The 22,296-nt window shown below is 35.2% G+C and overlaps 1 protein-coding gene across 3 annotated transcripts in view; it reads left to right on the top strand.

Annotated features, from left to right (window-relative positions):
• DPP10 (dipeptidyl peptidase like 10) overlaps positions 1–22,296 on the top strand; it is a 548,242-nt gene that overhangs the window by 402,168 nt on the left and 123,778 nt on the right. For all 3 annotated transcript variants that reach the window (XM_055719219.1, XM_055719218.1, XM_055719220.1), the window contains exon 5: positions 4,621–4,695. In XM_055719219.1, coding sequence (XP_055575194.1) covers positions 4,621–4,695 — 75 coding nt within the window. The remainder of the gene's footprint in view (positions 1–4,620; positions 4,696–22,296) is intronic.

The raw sequence follows: 22,296 nt of genomic DNA, 5'->3' as shown, positions 1-22,296 counted from the left end.
AAGTAACATCCTAGAGGTCTTAAAATATTTTATCCTGGATGAATAACAAAAAAAAAAAAAAAAAGCCTAAATATGTGTAAAGTGAGCATAAAACAATAATTGGAAAAGGATAATAATGGTAGCGTGGATTATGTTAAGTGTCTGGGGAAAGTAGAAGTACAAGAAACTGAAACAGAAGGATGGGTAAGACTAAAGTAAAAAACCCAACAACAACAAAGTAAACTCCACAAAAGTGAAAATTCCCTCTAATCAGTTTTAACTGTGATATATTATTTCAATTAAAACTATCCAATTGAAACTATGAAAAAAAGAGTACTATAAGGTATTTGACATTCTTACAGCTCTGAGCTAGACTATTATAGGTAACTTCCATCTGTCTGCTCTATGGTATATTTTTGAAAGACTATATGGTGCTGATTTAAATGTTATGGTAATTAAAATCCACAAAAGTAGTAAACCCAACATTTTATAGTAGGTAAAAGAATAGAGCAAAGATGAAGGGAGTAGCCAGTACATCAATAACTCAGAACCAGGTTTTAAGAAAACAGAAGAAATAAAAAGGAGCTGATACTGAGGGGCCCTTACTGAGGATGCAGAACCCAAACATAGCCTAAACCTTTTCTTAAACAAATCGTAACAGGCATCTCTGTTAACAGCAAAACAGATTTAAAATGGAAAATAAATAAAAAAAAGTCATCAGTGCAAAATATTGACATTGGAAATCAAACGTGAGAACATATTGTTCATCAGAATTTTGTTTTCCATTTTAATCATCCATATGGAAAGGTGGAAGAAAAGCCAACTGTGTGTAGGGAAGTGGGGGTTATCTCCTACATGTATTTGTTGCAGAATCGCTTTTTCTTTTGCTTTCACACTTACTGCCTCAAGCTGTTCACATCTTCTTTCTTGCCATGCAAAACTATGTTTAGCAAGACATATTTGGAATATGGATGAGAGAGAAAGCTGGAAAGCTGAAGGGCAAAAGAGTATTTAAATGCAGTGTGGCCTTTTGCCTCTGTTTGGCTTTTACCCTTGCAGTTTATGGTGACAAGGAGACCAGCAGTCATTGCTTGTCCATGGCATCATCACATCATGCATCACTGTCAGGAGAAGAATTAAAACTCTTAGCACATGAGGTATTTCAAAGAATCCTAGAAATGCAATGCTTAGTATGGTTAGGCCTAATTATACAATCAGTGGAGGTTTTGGTTGCATGAGGAATGCAAGATCAGATGTAGGATCATTCTTTCATGTCTGAAAAAGTGAAATGATGTCAAGTTCAGCAATACAGGAAAAATGGATGACAGATTTGTGAATTAAGAAGGGAAGACAGTGTGCAGGTGCTTAAAAAGCTGTCTGCAACAGTGTGAAATGCAACTAATTTAGGGATTCCCACAATTTGTCTAGTCAAAGTGTTTTCTAGTTGCATACGGGTTATGGTTTTTGTAGGGATTTTAAGTCAGATGTGCCTAAGTAGAACTGACAAATACCAGGAACATGAGGACATTATCTTCCCTTTTTCCTTCTCTTCTGCCTTTCCTCCATTGTGGTTTGGGAAGGGGGTAAGAGTGTATATGGAGTGCACAGTGCAGTACTGTGTCGAATTATGCCCAGTCTCCTGACTAGCTGATACCGTGCAGTGATGCAAAAAGAAACTAGCCCTGCTTCTGCATCCAGGGACTGTGTCTAATTAGCCAGCTATATTTTCCCTGTTTCAGAGCTTATTTGTCCAGAGCTACGTTTCTTAGACATCAAGCACAGCTAAACCATAGAGGCATAGTCATAAGGGGCAGCATTTAGGTCTTTCTTCCTGAGTGAAGTCTAAATAGCTCCTGACAAGGCAAGAAGCTTGAAAAATTGCAGATAGGCAGACATGATATCAAAACAGCCATCCTCTGGATTTTTGATAACAAGAACACCAAGTTTCTTAATTCCCACTGTTTCCAATATGATATTTTCCCAACACTTTCTTTAAAAGTCAAAAATATGTTCTTCGGAGAAGAGAACAAACCCTTGGGGTCAGAGTCTTCACAAACTTATTTTTAATGAATGAATAAATATATCTAATCCCTGTAGTGAATGTCCCAATAGACAATCTCTCAAGGGCTTGACTGGCGTACATCTTGCCTCCTACAGCAGGGACTGAAACTTTCTTTTAAGTCCATCACCAGCTGATCCTATCTCCTCAGTCAGAGTCAGGCATCTGATGGTTGATGAAATACCATAGACATGTTTATGGGGAAAAACCAAAATCTTTTGTTCGTTTTAGTGAACTCACAGATTGTAAACTTATTTGCCATGTTAGGCAGGAGGAATTTGTCAGGTGATTTTTATTTTTTCCCCTGTTTTTAATCTAGAAAGGCTTCTTCTGTGCATACAAGTAGACCGTTTCTGAATTTATTGCCAAAATTGTGCTTATCTTCCTCAAAAAAAATGTCAAACCAGAACTCTTAAGGAAATGTTAATCCCTTAAAGTGACTTTAAATCACTTAAATCTCTCTAAAATCCTATTAGAATTAAACATATATTTCCTTAAAAGCTTGATTGTAAATCCAAGTTTAAAAAATGGGCTAATAATGTTTATATGATAATTTAAGGAAATCATGATTGCTGTCAGTTTTGACAGTGCACATGATTTCTCCTGGTCTAATTTTTATTTTCTTTTTTCTAAAGTGAAGCATTAAAAAGTAGGAAGCAGCTTTGTGCTCCTTTTAACAAGAATAATGTCATTATACCAACAAAAAGAAAACTCTTTTGCCAAAGCCATTACCTGCAATCAAGGGATTATAGCTTATTGGCATTGCGCATACACCACGTGTCTGAGGCATTTCTGGAGGCAAACAGAATTTTTCCAGGTGAGTGCAAGCTGAATGAACAAGGTCATCTTCAGTTGGATTCAAATGATTTTAAATCTCAGATCTACAAGACTCTATACTTGTATATAGAATATGCAAGTAGCTGTTGCTGATGTTGCCTCAAACTGCCAATAGTTTGTAGCTGAGCTACTCAGGTGTTTGCATTAAGTGCATCATTACTTTTGTGATGGCATAATCAGTGACTGAAGCTTCTTACTAAATGCATGAAATGGTAAGCACCTCACTCCCTGAGAATGAATTTGGAAAGCTGCCTGAGTTATATATTGCTGAAGACTGAGGTAGTGGGACAATAATTAATATACTGCTAGAAAGCAGAGAAATTTCACATCTAAGAATGTTTTCAGCGATGTGCCAAGAAAAGGGATTGTTCCTCATAAATTAACATTAACATGGTCTCTGCTTAAAGATAGTTAACTCATAAAAGCTAATTTGAGTAGAAACCTGTTCTGGATTCTTTGTAGATACAAAAAGATGCTCTTCTATTTTTTCCCTCATCTTTCTTCAAGACTGCAGATTTATCTTCTAACCAAACTAATACACAGTTTCTCTTAAAAATTATTTTTTTCCCTTTGATTTCTTTAGATAGCTTGATTCTAATTATATTGCCTAGGAACCTGAGTTCAATCTGTATATCAAAACTTAGCAACTTTTCAGTTTATTGGAAGATTGGCTTTGGGGTTTTTTTGGGGGGGTTATTTTTCCCCTCTTTCTTTCTTTGGGAATAACTCCTTAGCTACTCTGAATGTATTAGTTTGTGACTTCTGGTTTGTGTACCTTAAACCCCTGTTGAATTCATTAGTTTAGCAGTGGGATTAGGCTGAACATAACAGGGTGCTTAAGAAGTAAAATAAGGGAAAGGCTTCCTTTGAATAGTGGATAGATCTTGTTCTGCATAGCTATTTGCTTATTTTCTTTCATCTTGTACCTTTGTGATTCTGTTATTTTTTCTGTCCTACTTTTTCTATTCTTATCTGCAATTTTCACTTCTCTCTTCCTTTCATTCTGCAAATCGTTGTCTTGAGATTAATTTAAAATTATTTCCTTCAGTATCCTTTAAAGCACATTCTTATCTTCCTCATACATTAGATGTATTAAATCTTTCTGACATCAACATTACCCCTTGATTTAATTACAGCCCTGAATTCAGTTGGGTGTCATGTAGTCTTGGATAGATGTAAAGCAATATTAGTTTTACAATGCTACCTTATTTTTCACTTTGCTCTCCTGTAAGCATTTTCTTTCCTATAAGAAAGAGGGTTTTTTTAGTGCAAGTGGTCTTGCAAAATATTTATATATGAACTGCTAAAAGAAAAGTAATAGAGACATAGTGCACACCTATTCTTTTTCTTGTATGTTATCTTTAAGCCTAACCTAGTGATGAATCTCCCATATAATCATTCCTGAAGTGCACACCAACAAAAGTGTCTTCCTTCATCCTCTGTAAATGAATTGGTTATAGTTGTTATTCTTGAGCTTAGTGCTTGCAGTCATGATAAAAAACTCATCAGCTTCTTAATTGGTATTTAGTGTTGCAGCCAGATTCATCTGTTGCCATTGTACCGATACCAGCAAATTAGATGAAGAATTATTTGAGTCTTCATTTGTGAAAATTACATTGGTCCTCTAAACCAGATCTGTTTTATGAATGGGAAGTTCAGTAAGAAAAAACAGTGAGAAAGTAAGAAAATTCGGAAAAAATGATCCTTCTTATTGAAAACGCACTTTTATTGTTACTTCATTTTAGGTAACATTCAAAGCATCAAGATACTCTGTTTCACCAGACCTAAGATTTGTTCTTCTTGCATATGATGTTAAACAGGTAAGCCAACTATTTGTGATCAAAGAACTTCTAAATTAAAACCTGAATTAAAACCTTGTTTTGTATGTTTCGTCTGCGATTCCACATAATATAATATAATCAATGTATTTGATTTCTCTACCCAAAACCTTATGATGCAATGATGGTGAAGTGTGTATTTAAGAACATACAGAAAAATTGCAAGGTTCTTAGCTAAGGTAAATGCTCATGGCTCCTTCAAAGTGTCTTGCTGGTTTTTGGTGTAGAAGAACCCTTACACTGTTCTGTTCCTAGCTGATTATGTGAAAGCCTATCTTTTTGAATTCCTTCTCTTTTAAACAGCTGTACATGTCATTTATGGACTATACTAAAAAAAAATAAATCAAGGTTGATTCATGTCATGGAAGTTTTATTGTTGGCTTCGGTAGTCCGAAAGTCTCTTGGACTATATAATGCAGTATATTCTTTGTTTCTCGTAGTATTTAGATATTTTGTGGGGTATTGTGTTGTCAAAAAGAGTTTCAATCAATACTGTCATATAGAATTTTCTGTAATAAATCTTTGACCACAAACAAAGATAGTTTTTTATTAATTTCTTCTGTGCATATTGGTGTTTGTATCGAGTGCTGTTAAAAAAAATGAACTGTTCGCCATTACAGAAAAGTTCTGGATTGATACTCAGTAGTTATTCAAGCAAGTTTGGGTTGTGGGGCTTTTAAAAATATTTATTTATTTTGGAACAGTAAAATTTACAAATACCTGTTCATACCTGTCACCTTAGTATCAGAAGTCAATGTTAATTAATGAGAAAAAATTACTATTGTTTATCACATTATACTACAGTACAGTAGTTTCCTTATTGTTTTTGTGTTGGTAATTTATAATACAATAGCAGCTTATTGTGGATTGCAATTCATAGAACAATAAAATACTCATTTTCAGTCAGTATACAAACCTTTATGACCTCCTGGTAACATTGCCATATTGATCTGTATACCTGCAGCTTTAATTGTATCTGCAAAGTGGAAAATGTGCTGAAAGCTGACCTGAAATATTCTACAAGTGTTGATGTAAAATGACTCATTTACTTGGTACTAGATCCAAGTAGGGTGTTCTTCTAGCAACTCTAGTGGATTCTGGATCAAGCCTTTTTAGCAATATGCATATATCGATAAACTAGGAAAGAGCTGCAGCTGTTGTCAGCTTTTATTGTGAAGGGTTCCAGTTTCATTCCTGTCTGAAGAATCCTTGCTCCTTGATGGTTCCCTTCTTGGTTGCTGCTTATTGTGTGAAAGAGTTTAATAATCCCTCACACTTACTTAATTTCCTTATTTGACCTATTGAAAATTTCATTTTGGATGGGTTGGTCTGTTTGGGATTTTCTTAGTAATAGCACATATAGCTAATCTAGAAAAATGAGAACATGAAAGTATCCGTCACACTTTATTACATCTAAATGTAGTAACATCAGGGATGGATCCCTGCCCCACAATAAAGATGGTCCATTGATATGCAGATTGCTTGCAATGCATGCTGAATATATTCCTTTGCAGTAGAACTCCCTTTACATATTTCATTCTTGGTTTCGTTGCAAAAATAAACTTTTCATTCCTTTTACAGGCCAGTTGCTGGTAGGTACTTAGAGGAATGAGTTTTGCAGCATTTACATCTTCCATCTAGTGGTTTCCTTTGCTCAAGTAAATTGGTAAGAAGTAATTAAAATGAGAAATGAACAGGGCTTGGCAATCAATCTGTGATGGTAGTCCAGGATGGCATAGCATGAGGTTTGTGATTCTTACTCTCAAGTGCTCCAGCTGGGCTCATGGCTTTCAAGCCAGAAACATACCGTGATTGTTGCGTCCTCCAGAAGTGGTGGTGGCTGTGCTAAAATTGGTTATTAGCTGGATGTTGTCAGTCAGATGTAAGTAATAATAATGCCACTGAGGTCTGTTACCTTCTGAGAAGAATCTGTAGCTTAGGATGGAAGCAAAAATAGACAAAGAGTGAAAAAAGTGAATTCTGTCAGAAGTTACAGAAAATATTATTGTGAAGATGTGGTAAAAAGTCTCTTTTTCCACCAAATTTTCTGATTCTTAGGATACTTGTTAGGCTGGTGAGGCACTTCTGTATTCTCAAAACCTGTAATGCCTTGGAAAGCCTGTTGATTTCTTCATAAATAATGCTTTTGAATATTGTGAAGGTTTAAGTTAGTGTTTGGTCTTCTTCCCCTCCCCGCCTTTTTTTTCCCCTCTTCCTTAATCATAGCTACTTAGTGGGTCTGGATGAGAGGAAACCCACCTGTCTACCTTATTCCTTTGCCCAGCTGTTAACTAAATCATTAAATATATTGCCTATAAAATTAATATTAAACAGCATGACTTAATTGGAGATTTTCAAATTATTTCAGTAGAATCAGGTCAGATTCTTTCATTATATCTCATTCCAGTGTAACTTTTTACAAAACTGAGGATTTGCTTGTAGTCCTGTATTACAACACATTGTTGAGTCTTTAATAATACTCAGTTTATGGAACTACAAGTAACTTTGTGTTAGGTGTCCTCAGCATCTGTTATAAATTCCCACAGATCTCTAGGCTTTATTACCTATGTTTGCCCCTTATTTTTCCTTCTTTGTTAAGATTTAGGTTTATAATTGCACTGTAATATATTTGATGGGATTTCTGCTTTTGCAGACTGTAAAGACTTTGGGTTTTTTAGATGGTTGTTTACATACATTAATCTGTGTTCTTTGTAACATACAGTAATACAGCTGGAACACATTTATTAATCAACAGTTTTATAAATAAGCCAGTGTGTTTCAGCTGAACAGATTGGAGAAAAATAGAGACAAATGTTTCTTCAAGATATTTTGTCATGAAATTGTAATTAGAAACAAGGTTATTTTGATATTTGGATTAAAAATAAATGTTGAGTTAAATTAAATAGTTGAATATTTATTTTACTGTTGTCAGCATTTTCTTTAATCTGTTTTATGCTTGGAATGGCAAACTTTAATTAAATTTGCAGTTGTTTCAGCACAATTAAGAATGTCCTCTGCATAACGTGACATAAATCTGCATGAAAATAAGCCATCTTTGAATACAAAAGTAATAATTGAATGAATCATTTAAATCATGCTTAATAGAAGGAAGAAAACCATTTCATGTGGCTTAACAGCTGTTTTGGTGTAGCTCTCTAAAGTTCATATGGAAGAAAATTTCTTTGCTTTGGAATTTAAAGTGTTGTAAATTGATTTCTGGACATCAGGTTCTGTCCATCTAGATCATAGCAGGTCACAGAATGTAAGCCAGTATTACTGGCATAAGCACTGTGGCTTCTGGCTTTTTCTTTTGCAACAGAAGGCTGTGGCACTTTTAGAGGTACTTTCTCTGTTTTCTTTGCTGCAGTACTCCATAGTTTTCCAGACTTCTGAAATGCTTCCATCAATTCTCTGAGTTTTTTGACTTTGCCATAACTTGCATGGATTGACTGTGTGTAGTTCATATTTCTGTCACTTGTCATAATTTGGTTGGGAACACTGAAAAAGTCTCATTTTGCAAGGCAACAGATCAGGACGTATGAGCTAATTTGAGAAATGAATGCTTACATTCCTGCAGAGTGTCCTGCCATCCTGATTCTTCTGGGACAGTGTGAACACAGCAGCAGGGAGACCATTGTACGTATGCAGAGGGGATAGTTTAGCAGTGCTATGTCTTTTTTATTTTCCTTTGAAGATTGTCAAGGTATGAGCAAAGAACGTGATGCTCTGAGAGGCAGAGCATCCAAGCCAGTTGAGATTTCCAGAGGAAAGGTTGCTTTTAATAAAGACTGTGTTAAAATTACTTTTATTTTTTTTCTTACTCTGTTGGTGGTATTATTCACAACTACCAAAATCAGATTTGTAGATTTGATTAGAAAATGAAAGTCAAACACTGTGTTCTTGCAGTAATTTGCAATTAGCAGTGGAGTGAGCACTGGGGTCCTAAGAAATTCTTTTGCCATTGGGGAACTTCAGTGTCCCTCAGCAGGAGCTTGTACCTTGCAAGTTGTCCCTAGAGTCTGTGTGAAAGGAAAATAAGCTTTATTCTGGATATTAGTGGGTTTTTTTCTCAGACATCATAGGAATGTTCTCCCTATGCTCTTGCTAGGATATAATATGGCACAGAAGAGCAAGTGAAGAAGTAAATGAGATCAGTTGCTCTCCTTCTTTGAAAGTCCCCTTCTTTTTTCTCTAACTTGATTTAATAATCCCTTCCTTGTGATTTTGTTTTTCTTTTCTTTTGCCTGCTTTCAAATCCCTTTTGAATACCAACTTTCAGGAATTTTTCCTACTTTATTCTCTTTGCTATTACTAATGCAGCATTTTCTGCTTTCAATGCAAGATGAATTATGTACGGGTTTTTTTAGCTTTTGGTTCAGAAATGTGCTTAAAAAACAGATTAAAGTTCAATTCTAGTTTAGAAGCATAAGCAGTTATACACTCCCTAAAAAAAGGAAATGTCTTCCTGAATTAGGGCTTCAAACTTGTAATCTTTTTTAGCTAGAGAATTTTAATAAAACAATGTATTTAGCTTAAAGCACTGTGAAAATAACTTAAGAATTCTTACAGTAAGATCAGGATGAAGAATAATCCAATCTTTTTCAGGAAGGTAGGAGAAAAATATTTTTACATCTAAACATCATTCATTCAGTAAGAATGAAAAATATTTCAAAAGTGTGTCTGAATATTTGTAGTTTAATGTATTGAAGTAAAGATGAGATTCTGAAGCAATGAAACCCTCAGAGAAAGAAGTTATTTTTCTGCTGTGTGCTGATGCCTGTCATCACTTTGCTGCTATAATATCTATTTTTAGAGGATAATGATAGGGAGTACTGACCACAGTCTACAGCAAATGGAGGACAAACGGCAACAAGTGACACACAGGTCAAGCTTTTAGAGATTGCCTCTGATACTGGCTTACTCGAGTGCACTGAAAGGATCTTCAGGAGTTTGTCTGCAGATTAGAAGAATCCATGAGGGGAAAAATTCAATGAAGTCTTATATTACTATTATCTGTTCTGCATTAGGTTATTATCTTTCAATCAATTAGATGGAAAGTAAATGTTCAATTGTCAGTAGTTGTCTTGGTCAGTGAAATTAATTATTGAATTTTTTTTCTGCAAAAATCAAAGGATGAAGAAAGTATGTTGCAGTATGTCTCAATTTTAACCAAGACATTGTTTAGTGTTATGTGTGCAGCTGTTTTCAATAAGATAGTTTATACAGTGCTTATGAAAATCTGATTTTGAAGAGCATTACCTGAAGTACCAGCTAATGGTTGGAAACATACACAAGAAAGATAAAATCAAATCTGTCTTCTCAACAAGATTACTCCATGCAGAAGAATAACAAATGACTTCTTAAAACAGCAGTGATATGGACAGCAATATTTTATGTAGCACTGTCTATGAAGTAAAGAATTGATATAATATTTATATGATCAACTTTTTCCTCCAGAAATACATGCTTCTTTATCTAAGCCTGTTTTTCATGTGTTTTTACTTGGGTGCTTAGGGTGATTGTTCCTCTTTCATTTACTCATTTTGAGATGACTCCAGAAGCAAGTCATGCACGTGCATACTCCTGAACCTACAAGATCAGAAATAAGAGCGTGATCCAGACATGACTTTCCCATTCACCTTTATTTCTTATCAAGAACATGAAAGACCAATTTTTATTGGCTTTAGAGCACTGAGGGGAAGAAAAATAAGAAGTGAATTTTAAGTGAGATGCATCCTTAAAATTTGAAGTTATTTCCTGCAAATATTTTTGTCATATATTTTATTCCTCTCTAAGGTATGGCAAGATTAGGTGTTAACAAGTCAGCTATTGAGAAATTCATGAAAGCGGGCTGTTCAGATTTTTCCCTTTTAAAGGCTGTTGGTTTATGTTGAGTTGAAGTTTTAGCTGGACAGATTAGAATTTGTTAAGGTAATAGGCTGTAGGTGATCTTCGCATACTACTCATCTATTACACATTTTTTACTTTATTTTATATAGCTCCACATGTATGCAAGGTATTTTAAAGATCTAAAAAGACAAGGTCTTTGTTTATGATGATGTGCTTTGTAGCAAAATGTGGCAATATGAATTTGATGACGGTATGTTCTATCATGAACTATGCCACAGGAGTGAGTATTCATGTGAATACATAGTGTTGCACTTCTATCCAGGGTTTCATGCAAATTATGTGGCAAAACATAATAACTATCAGTCCCCATAAATAGAAGATGGAGAAAATAGAGTCTATTTTATGTTGAGAATTATGGGCATTGATGTTTACTTAGTATTTGTCTGATAAACAGCCTTTTCACATTTCATCCGTGTTGAGTTACAATCCTGTAAGTACTTGCATTCAGTTCACCAGACAGTTACTATTTACTCGAAGTAGCAGGGTTATTCCTGGAGTATCTGCATATCTTTTGTTTGCATTGGTTGTCTTTATATATGTGTTATTATGTTATTATATTATATATTATACTGGTGTATTTGTGATGGGGCGATGGTGCTGCTCTCTGCTGGGGCATTACTATGATCACCTGCAGAACAGCAGGTAAACTCTCACAGTTTCTTCCTTGTAAAAAAATCTGAATTAGAAAGACAGGGAAAGAGGGGTACTATTTGGATGCTCCCACTGTTGTTTTTTTAGTCTATTATGAAAGCTACCATGTTACATACATGTCCATATGCATCCACTTACCTTTTTTTCAGAAGGGTTTTTAAAATTTCTTCTAGAAAGTGCTTGATTTCATCAGCTGATATGTTGATTCATATATGCGAGTTCAGCCTTTTTTAATGGTTAAAAAATAATAATACATCACCCTCCATTTTTCATAAGAAACTACATGAGACAAGGTGTTGCTGCTTTTCAAATAACTTACTGGGTTTCTCTGTTCCATTTATACTTACAGGGTTGCTGTTCAAATTTATAAGTAAACAAAATAAATAATTCTAATTTAGGTAGAAGATAGGTCTTTTTCCCCCATTCAGAATTGCCAGAGTTGAAAAATGAGAATCTGTGTTTTCAACTTCTTGTTCAAAGACTGTATTGAGAAAAGAACATTGTGCTTTGCTATTGTTCAGTAAAAATGGATTCGAGGGCATTTAGGTTTTCAAACAAAATGTTTATTGACAGAAAAAGTATTTATTTTCAATAATATTGTCATTCTTATCAAGTATGAATACTGTTATTTTAGGAAGACTTAGGTACTGACCAGCTGAGTTTCCAAGATCCAGCAGTTTAGAAAGTCTTAACTCAACTCTGATTTTCACATAGTTGTATTCCTGCATCACATGGGACTGGAGTCCCTGTGTGCTAATGCTGTATAAATAGACAATATTACACTATTTGTCAGCAGCTCCCTTAACCTACGAACAATTTATTTTATATAGTCTAAGTTCAAGCTTCTGCTGTAAAACTGCCAGCTCTGTTACATCCTCCCAATTTCTCTTCTGTGCATTCATAATGCGCAGAAATGTCCCAGAAATGTCCATTGTAAGTGAAGACTTTGTCCGTAATAGCCCACAGACCAAAAAAAACCCCCCAAAACCCAAAAAAAAACCCAACAACAACCCACAGTGTTTAAAACGTGTTTTTTTTTTTTTAAATTCCACTTATTTCTTACTGTAATCTGTTGTGTGTACTAACTATGTTACCAAGAAATAGTACACAATTGGAAGCTAGTTTTACAATTATATTGTAATGTATCTATTTTTTTTAGGCAATGAGATGGAAGTGATGTATTATCAAGTATCTGTGAGAATAAATCTTCCTCAGCAATGCTGAATGGAAAAATAAGGTGGTTGCTCTAGGGTTTTTTGGGGTTTGGGTTGTTTTTTGGGGTTTTTTTCCTAATAATAAAAAAAACAAAGCAAAACAAGGACAGCCTGTATAAATAACAGAGCAAGGATTGTTAGGAATCCTAATTGGAAACTGTGTTAGTAGCTGTTAGACGCTGGAAAAGCTGAACAGAGCTGTAATTTGGATTAAGATCTGCCTGAGTTTACCACAAGCAACTAGAGTCAACAGATACACCCATCTGTTTTTAAAAATTCTTTGTTCCGTGCTCCCAAGAAATATTAATTCCCTTCCTTGCTATGAAAAGAATATGGACTGAAAGAATATTTTACACATCTCTCAGTTTTGACAGGTTTTACCCTGAGCATGAATCATTGTTAGTTCAACTTCTACATTTATTGATTTCTCAAATACAAGAGTTGGCTCACATCAAATAGACTGAATAAATGACTTCTGAGGAGCAAAGTCACTTCATGGATCTGCCTAACCCATTATGTTAAAACATTTTACTGAAAACACCATGTATGTTTTTATGATGTAGATACCAGCGCGTTCTCTAATGACTCGTTTCAGATCTAACACAAAGACATACTCTTTTATATGTAGTGAAAATAAACAAGATTGAATTACTTCAAGAATAACCCTCTTAACAAATGCCTTCAGTCTGGTTCATGTGTTCAATATGCTTAGAAAATCCATTTTAAACAATGGGGTTTTTTTGCTTTTATTTCATTTTTCATAATACACTATCTGAAATTCAATAGTAATGTATCTTACTGAGAAATGTGATATGCATTATAGCTTTCTCATTAAACTTTTAAATAAGATACCATTAGTACTGATGAATGTAATCCGAAATGGTCACTTAATCTTAAAGTAGTCATTGATCACAGGTCCAGAGTTGTAGTCTTGCAGCCAAACTAGTATATGTTAGTAATCATGAATTTTATACCAAAAGGAATTAGCATTTTTGGCAGCAGTGTCATGTGTTAGATTTACAAACTAGGGATGACTTAGTGACTTTCAGTTTGGTAGGGTTTTTAATGCAAAAACATTTGTTAAAAAATCTTTGCACATACATTTGATATATGAAATACAATGCTCAAGTACAGTCTAGAAGCCCAAAGTTTTCATCTTTTGAAGTATTTCCTCTTTGACTGTTGAAAATAATTTTAATATAGAAATTAAGAGGCAGAGTTGTTCTACAATATTGATTGATGTGCTAACGTGTGGTTGAAGTCATATTAATAGCAGACGTATTAGGATGAGTTTTTTAATATTTTTAGAAAAGCTATACCAAATCTCTGTTTAGAGGAGCCCAGCTGTTTTTCACATTTTATACATATATACAGATGTCTTTAAATATAGATAAATATATTAATTTATTTAAATAAATATAGATTGACATATTTAAAATATCTTAGAATTTAAATAACAGTATGGACAAAGTAGAAGCACATACAAAGTAAAAAAGCAAATACTTACCTAGTTTTGTTAGTGTTGTCATTCATCTATTGACTGAAGTCTGTCAGTGACAGTACCTTGAAATCACCCCCCCCCCCCAAACATTATATGCATATCTTACTCCATTTCTTAAATGCAATCAAGCATAATTAAACTTAGCCTGGAGAGGCTGTGCACTTTCAGGATCCAACTGGACCAAGCCCTGGGCTGCCTGGTCTGAGATTCGATGTTGATCCTGCTTTGTGCAGGGAGTTGGACTAATGACTTCCTAAAATCCTCTCATCTTGGGTGAGTCTGGGAGTCAGTATTATCACATCAGTGCTATTCTCCTTTGAGATAAAGTTTCCCAAGATTAGAAAAATATTAGAAAAATAAATTTATTTTTTTTTAAAAAAAGCAGTTCCCAAGAAAGAAAACAAATGTTAAATGTCTACCCAAATGTCCAGCTTCATGGTTTAAAGGAATATTTATATATTATCAATAGTTTTATTCATGCTTTTTTTTAATGTTTACTTAAAATCTTAATCTCCAAATATTTCTATACCTTTGTGTGTATGAGAAATCTCATCCTATGCCTCTTCAAGTACATGAATGGATACAATTCTTGCTGCAGCAATCAGATTTGCTTGGAAGAAGTTCTGAAATGTTTGTGCCCTACAAAATGAGGAAAATTAGATGAAGGAAAAACCTGAGCTCTGACTGAAGGTTTACAATTACTTCTTATTATGATTAAAGAATCAAACAGGCTGGCCAGATCTGGAAACCAATTATTCTAAAATGTGAGAGGGGGAAAAAAAAAAATCTGCTTTTTGAGTTATTCTACATAATTCTGTCTCTATCAGCAGCACACATGGAATAATAATTAGATTTTGCTTAAAATAGACAAGTTGGAAAAAGATTAGTGAGTGGGAAAAAAAATAAATCACAGCAGTGGATGAGACTTGCAACTGCTTTTTAATTCCAAATGGCAAGTCAGAATAATCTAATGCACAAAGTAAAAGTGTAACTGTAACATTCTTAATAAATGTTTTTCATCTTGAAGGAGAGATTTTTAGTGTTGTACATTCACTCAAATTGTTTGAGTTGGGTGATGTTGGCTTTTTTGTTTGCTTGTTTTCATAAGCAGAAAAAAACCCAAGCAGGTTGAAACCTTAAAATACTGGCACCTTTTTGGAAAAAATTGGTCACTCCAAAGAGAAGTTCAAGCGTCAGTGCCTGTGGTAAGGACAACCTGTAGCAATGGCAAATGGTCCAGAACATGAGCAAATATGTTTAAAAGCTGACCCATAGAGAATATTTGCTTTTCCCAAATGCCTATACGAAAATGATCTTGAAGATGGAGGGTTTTCTGTGCTGTGGGAGCTCCACAGCCGCTTGTTGCATTTCAGAGGACCAGTGCAAACACATCGGAATTTAATTTTCTTCCACGATCTTTCTCTGTGCAGGCAATATCATTACATTTATTTTAAAGCAGCAACCCTTATTTAGCAGGCACCTAAAGTCCTTATCACTTCTGAACTTCATGAAAATGTCATTAAAGTCAGTGGAACTTTTTCCATTGACTTTAAAATGGATTTTTGGATCAGCTCTTGTCTACCTATTACTCAAACGTAATGAAGTCATCTCTGTAGTGTGACAGCATTAGCCAGGTGGACAATGAATAAGGCACAGTATGCCACTGGGATTTTCAGCAGGATCTTGCAGAGGATAGATTTATCAATGTTTTCAGAGGCTCATCTGTACTGTAAGTGAGTCTTTAGGTCTGTAGTTGTTTGCACCTTTGTGAATATTAGTCATCTTGCTTCCCATGGTGTTCCCTTCCCTGTAGGGACAGCGATGACAGAGACTTTTGACAGCTCACTGTCATCATTGTTATGTTCTGTAGCGTTTTGGGCTCAGTTCACTTGGCCCTGATGCACTGTCAGCTTGTAGTGGTTCTAATTGCTGTCTTTGGTGTTATTATCTTAAAGATATATTAAAACTACATTTTCCTCCAGTGAAAAGCTTCCTCAATTTGACCTTCGGCTGCTTCTTGTGGATGCTGAGACAGGAATTGATCCAAGTTCTTCTCACTGTCAACTTCATCTGTCCATGGTTTCTTTTAAAGACCCTTCCTTCGTTGTTTGTGCCGATGTGTATGTGAAGAGGCTGCACCCCTCCCTGGTCTTACTGGCTGTGGTGGCCAAACTTGCAGAGTAGAGAAAATAAGTAACTGATACCCTGTGCTAAGTACATCTGAATCTCAGCGTTTCCTATGATAATTCCTTGTCTCTGTACTGTCCCCTGGGGATGTCTATGTTTGAAACTGTGAACTAACAAATTCTGCTCAACAGCTTGAACTCCCGTTCAAGTTCTGATGGAGGATTTTTGACTTGTAGTTCATTCCAGAAAATATTCATCTTTCTCCAAACTTATCTTGGAGGAGGGTTAGTTGGAAGAGGCCATACTTATTATTAGATCAGCTGAGGAAAGGTTTTCATGTGGAAGAACTCTTCTTTTCATGCTGCATCCATTAGTAACATAAGTTGTTATACACCTTGATTGTCTGTTTGTTTATACATGTAGACAACTTACAGCAGCAATGAACCTACTAGCTCTAGTCCTTACTGACACCATGTAGTCCTCGTGTGTTCTAATGATGTATCTGGGTTTTTTTCAGTTTCCTTTAACCCTTTGATTTTGTTGTGGTTTAAGCCCTGTAGGCAGCTAAGTACCACAAAGATGCTCACTCAATACCCACTGTAGGATGCAGGAGAGAATCAGAAAAAGCTAAACCTCCTGACTTGAGATAAGAATAATTTAATAAATTAAGTAAAATATAATAAAAATATAATAACAACATTTGTTATGAAAAGGAGAGAGAAAGAGAGAGGAATAAAACCCAAGGGGAAAAAAAACCAACAACCAAACAAGCAAGTGATACACAATGCACTCGCTCACCACCTGCTGACCAATGCCCAGCCAGTCCCCCAGCAGCGATCAGCAGCCCCCGGCCAACTCCTCCTAGTTTATATACTGGGCAGGATGTTCTGAGGTATGGAATATCCCTCTGGCTGGTTCGGGGCAGCTGTCCTGGCTCTGCTCCCTCCCGGCTCCTTGTGCCCCTCCTCGCTGGCAGAGCATGGGACACCGAAAAGCCCTTGACTTGGAGTAAGCACCACTTAGCAACGGCTAAACCATCAGTGTGTCACCAACATTGTTCTCACACTAAATCCAAAACACAGCACTGTACCACCTCCTAGGAAGAAAAGAAACTCTATCCCAGCCCAAATTGGGACAGAATTTAAGTCCTCTGTAAGATACAGGAGATCAAGTTGGCAGAAGTAACTTTGTGTCTCTGTAGCAGAGGATGCCAGTGCTACTGTATTTTTGTCTCGGATGTCTTCTTGAGTCAGCTACACTAACAGTAATGGAAGTTTTGGTACAGCAGTATAATGAAGATCTTAAAGGATGTGGTGTTAGATGTATGTGCCTTTAGCTGATCAAAGTGTCCTTGAAGTTAAAGGCAGATCAATGGCACTAATGTAAACTTTTTTTGGAGGCTTCTTTCAGTTAGTGGGTTGAGTAAATAGTTTAATTTACTGTATAGGCCATTACACTTTGTTGCAACGTTTATATTTGTTATGAAATTATGTCTGTGAATGTTGGTCAAAGCTGAAGAGCCTTGTCTTGAAAAATATTGTGATGTCTTAACCTGGTGTTTGTACCAGAAAGGCTCAGCTTACTGTAATGGTTGAAGAGCTTGAAACAGTGTAAATATACTGCAGTTAGACTTAAAATAGCAAATTGAGGTGGTACTTTACAATTTTAGTAGGGAGCGTATGGCTATTTCTTTGTCAGTTTTTCTGTAACCTGATTTCTTATCTTTGTAAGTTTAAGCCTTTTGTATGAATATTGGAGAAGTTACATCAGTCTTCTTTTTGAGGTAGTGGTTCTTTTTTCCATGTGCCTCTCTTTCAACTCATGTGTGATCACATTATTCTTAAGGTTCTAGAGTCTCAGTGATGTGGAAAAAAAGATGTTATTCTGATCTTACAAACTCTATATGGTGTAGCTTTTGGAGCGAATGGTTGGCAAGACTTCCACATAGGACGCTTAAAACCAATTAAGCCAATACATATACACATAAAATAAGAGTTTAGTGATTAAATTTAACATTTGGTTTTCAACCATGAGACACATAAAAACACAGCCTCCCCAAAAGAGGAGACTATCAAGTTGTGAAAAGAAACTTTTATATTAATAGTATTTCTCATGAGCAGAATTTCACTGTGGCTCTCAGCTGTGGTATTCATTACAGCAGCCATCTGCTTTGGCAGTGCCATAATTTCTTTTTTCAGTATCTCAGATGAAGTTAAAATTATTATACAGTGATCACTACTAGGAAACTAGAAAATCTAAATATGAGCTCAGTATTAAAGTTGTTATAGCTCGTTGCAATTTGTGTTCTATTTGTATAGTATTCCAAAATAGAAGAACAACATTAACTGTTTTGAATATTTAGGGAAAGGATGTCTGTTTGGGTGGTTTTGCTTCCATTAGTGTTCCAGTAATTTTTGCAACCTTACAGTGAAATAGGATTTTAGAATTTGTTGTAAATCTGACAAGCAAACACATGGGGAGAAACACAGAATCAGCCAGGGTCACAGTGTGGAATAGATTGCTCTTCTGTCCCACTCTCTCTTCCCTATCACTGATATCCAATGATAGGTCATTCTTCTTTTTAATATGTATATTAATAGTCTTAAGATTCCAGGTATTTGCATTTATCCTAGTAATTTGTTGTCATTTTCTGCCAGGAAACATTCTCGAATTACTGTGATGTATGCTTCCATAATCGGAACCTGTTAATACCAAGCTTTCTGAGAAATCTCACCCCCCCCCCCTTCTTTTTTCCCTTTTCTACTTCTCTGGCTTTTCTGTTTCTGCCTGTCTTTCCTCTAACTTGTTCAGTGTTCCTGAGACTTTAACTTTCTGTTTCTTAATCCTGTCCCCTCCCAGATATAGTTATGAATTTTCTTCCTCCTTTCATTCTTGATTTTTTTCTGTCTTTCCCTGAGAGAAAATTCCCTTTTCTAATATATTTCTTGATCTCAAAAAATCATCACTTAATATTCTGTCTAATTTGTTATTTTACTACTTCTGACAATTAGTAATATCTACTTTCCTTATTACTTGTCTTCTATTTTATAGTTTTATAGATAAATCAGTTATAATAATCTTAGAAAATGTGAGGTATGTTCTAGCAAAAAAATGGGAATTCAAAGCACAGTTTCTCTGCAATTTTTTACAATTTGGCTCCACTGTGAGACTAGCGTGTGCTTAGGAAGTGATTAAATGTGAGAAGATACCTGATTCCATAACTACTTTGTTCATTTTGCTGATTGTGTCCTGGGCTCTTAGATGTTATACACCCAAGACTGGATGTATCTTCTGATGAACTGGGCAGGTGGTCTTGTTCATGCCCAGTGTGGTTAGATGGCGTGAGCTGGAAGGGTAGCCCAGCTCATTCATACAGTGCTTGCCATTGTAATGGTTTATTAAAAAAGTCTGAGACTGCAAAAAGTTCCCATGTATAGAAATGAATTCAAATAATTTGCAGAGTAACAAAAAATGAATACAGTACATGACAAATGCTGGCAGCTAAATTTGGGTCTCATTTTCACTCTTTTAAATTTGATAAAGGACTCCAAATGGGTAATTATTACTAGCAGTGGCTAGCATATCTATCAATCTATACATTTACTTATCTTAAAAAATGGAAATGAAAGTCAATTCATCAGCTAAATCTCTTTCAGAAATGTTTGAGACTTTCTTTCTTTTTTTTTTTCTTTTTAACCTTGAGATGATATGTATGGTAGTATCTTAAATTAGCATAAAATGTTACGATCATTGAGAGTGATGTATGGTTATGTATTTTCTTACAATGCATAAAGAATAATGAGTGGTAAGTGGCTCAGGACATTGATTAGAGTGCTATTGAGTAAATTGGAGATGTAGTTTACTACACAAATGGCATATCAGGTTTCATCTCTGTTGTATTTGCAACTTTACTCTAAAATGAAAATATTTCATGAGAGTATGGCTGGACATGTATATATAGCACTTCATAAAGTTATTCAGTCAAACTGTGAATAAAACCCTTTATTCAGAGGGGTTATTTAAAGGGATTACTTTAACATCTTAAAGAGTTGTCTGCGGATATTTTAGTGAAAATACATCTTTAGTTGTCACAGCTTTAATTGCAGAGGATCATGGAGAGCATATCCATATCACAAAAAGCCTATGCTTAACCATACTGGCCAGAAGTCATTAGGTTTACTTGCCTATTTGTTGTTGGACATTACCATCAAAATGAGGCTAAAATAAAGGAAACCTCTTGGAAATGACACAATAATACTTTGTATGTTTTAAAATAGTTTGGAAATAATGATTTTGTTGTTGTTAGTTAAGGAAAAGATATGGGACACAGTGTACATTAATAGATTCTCAGAGATTTGTATTTCTGACATTTCTCATTTATTCACATGATTATTTTTTTCTTCTGTGTTATCCCTACAAGTTATAAATTCCAATATGCCAAAGTAAAAAACATAGTTCACTGAGAAGTTTTTATTTTGGAAGTATCATATGTTAAAAAATGGTATCCTCAGCTTAATCATTAATATTTTTGGAATAAAATGCTTTGCCAGCTAGCTTTCTGCATACATAAGAACAACACAGTTGTATTGAATAACATTTCACTTGTATTGTTTTTGAGCAGCATATTAAACAACAGTACTGTATTATAGGGTGTTTGCTCTAATAACAATCATGGTAAAAAAAGAAATCGCTCTTTATGCATACTTAATAGAAAATTACATGAAAGTATCTTAAGAAGGTGGAAAAAGAGAGATTACCCTAAATGCTTTACATGTCAATGAGGCGCAGAGATCTGCAAGTCAGTTGATGTGGCCTTGCACAGCAGGGTGCAGAAGTAGTAGTCAGGTTCCTGAAAGAAAGGGACAGTTGTGTCAATGTGCCTTTCTCCTCACAGTTAGTCTCCATTGGATATGTTACACTTTTCATGACTTTTTTTTTTTTTTTAATTCTCTTAGTAATTTTGTGCACCTTTGCTCAAGATGTGTAAAGGAAGACAGGGTGATTGATTTGCTATCTAATAAGTAGAGCTAAAAATGGTTGGTTTGTTTTATAAAAGGAAGGGGTAAGAAAGTTCTTTAGATGCTAAGGCCAGTGTTGCCATGAGAACAAATAAATTAATGCAAACTACAAAGTAGAATAAGTAAAAACTGTTAACCTCCCAAGCAGCCGGGTCTTGGGCCAATCTTCCAACAGAAGAGCAGAGGCAACAACCTACTCAGTCAGTTTAAGGGGATGCTTGATCAGTCTGCGCATGAGATTCTGAGAGAGTGTAGCATATGATAGCAGTGGGATATATTTGATAGAAGAGAGGTCTTTTTAAGTCTTACTACTCAGTAGTTACGGTGGAGTTTACAACCAGCAGTTCCAGTGATTTAAGAAAAAATAAATGTAGAATATTAAAAAATAGAAGCTGATCATTAAATACTTTTGGATCCAAAGTACTTCAAAGGAAAAAACCCTGTAATGGAAGTGCAACAGTTCTATAGTGTGCAGTAGGTGGACTGGGTGATGTGTAGGATTTCCATATCTAATTGCATTTGATCCCCTTGATCTTCAAACATTGGTATTTCTCCCTGATGATTTCCTGCTTTCAGCTGACTTGCATTCATTTATTTTCAGTCCCACACAAAACACTCTTGCCCACCTCTGCACCATTCATCTATTATCTATTACTTTTCCTTTTTTTCTTTTTTCTTTTTTTTTTTCCCCTTAAAAAATCTACTGTAAAATATTTAACACCCAGAACCATTCGCCATCAAAGTGAGTTAACAAATGTTAGAGAGAAAACTTTTTTGATAGTGGAGTAAATTTTCTGGAGCTCTGGTCCAGTGAATTCCTGCTCTATCCTACTGTTATCACTGAAATGGAAGAGAATCTCTCACTTCCAGGGAATTTCAGACAAAAAAAATGTCTCCAGTTCTTTTTGATGTGACAGTAGTGTGAAGTCTGTACTAAGGATTTTTTCCTCCATCTCAGGTTTTGCCAGCAGATGAAAGAGACTATATGAGGGTGAGTTAAATCCAGTCACAATGCACAAAATGCACAGATACCTAAGCAGGTGAAATAAGTTTGAAATCAAAGCTGACTCGGTAACAAACTTTACTGTAGACAGTGAAATACCATATCCATAGGAAGGCACCAAAAACTGCCATCTAAATCTTATCTTGGATAAAAAGAGAC

This window comes from Falco cherrug, chromosome 8 (genome assembly GCF_023634085.1).
Source record: "Falco cherrug isolate bFalChe1 chromosome 8, bFalChe1.pri, whole genome shotgun sequence".
In the NCBI taxonomy this organism is placed as follows: Eukaryota; Metazoa; Chordata; class Aves; order Falconiformes; family Falconidae; genus Falco; species Falco cherrug.
This window is presented reverse-complemented; position numbering and strand designations above follow the sequence as displayed.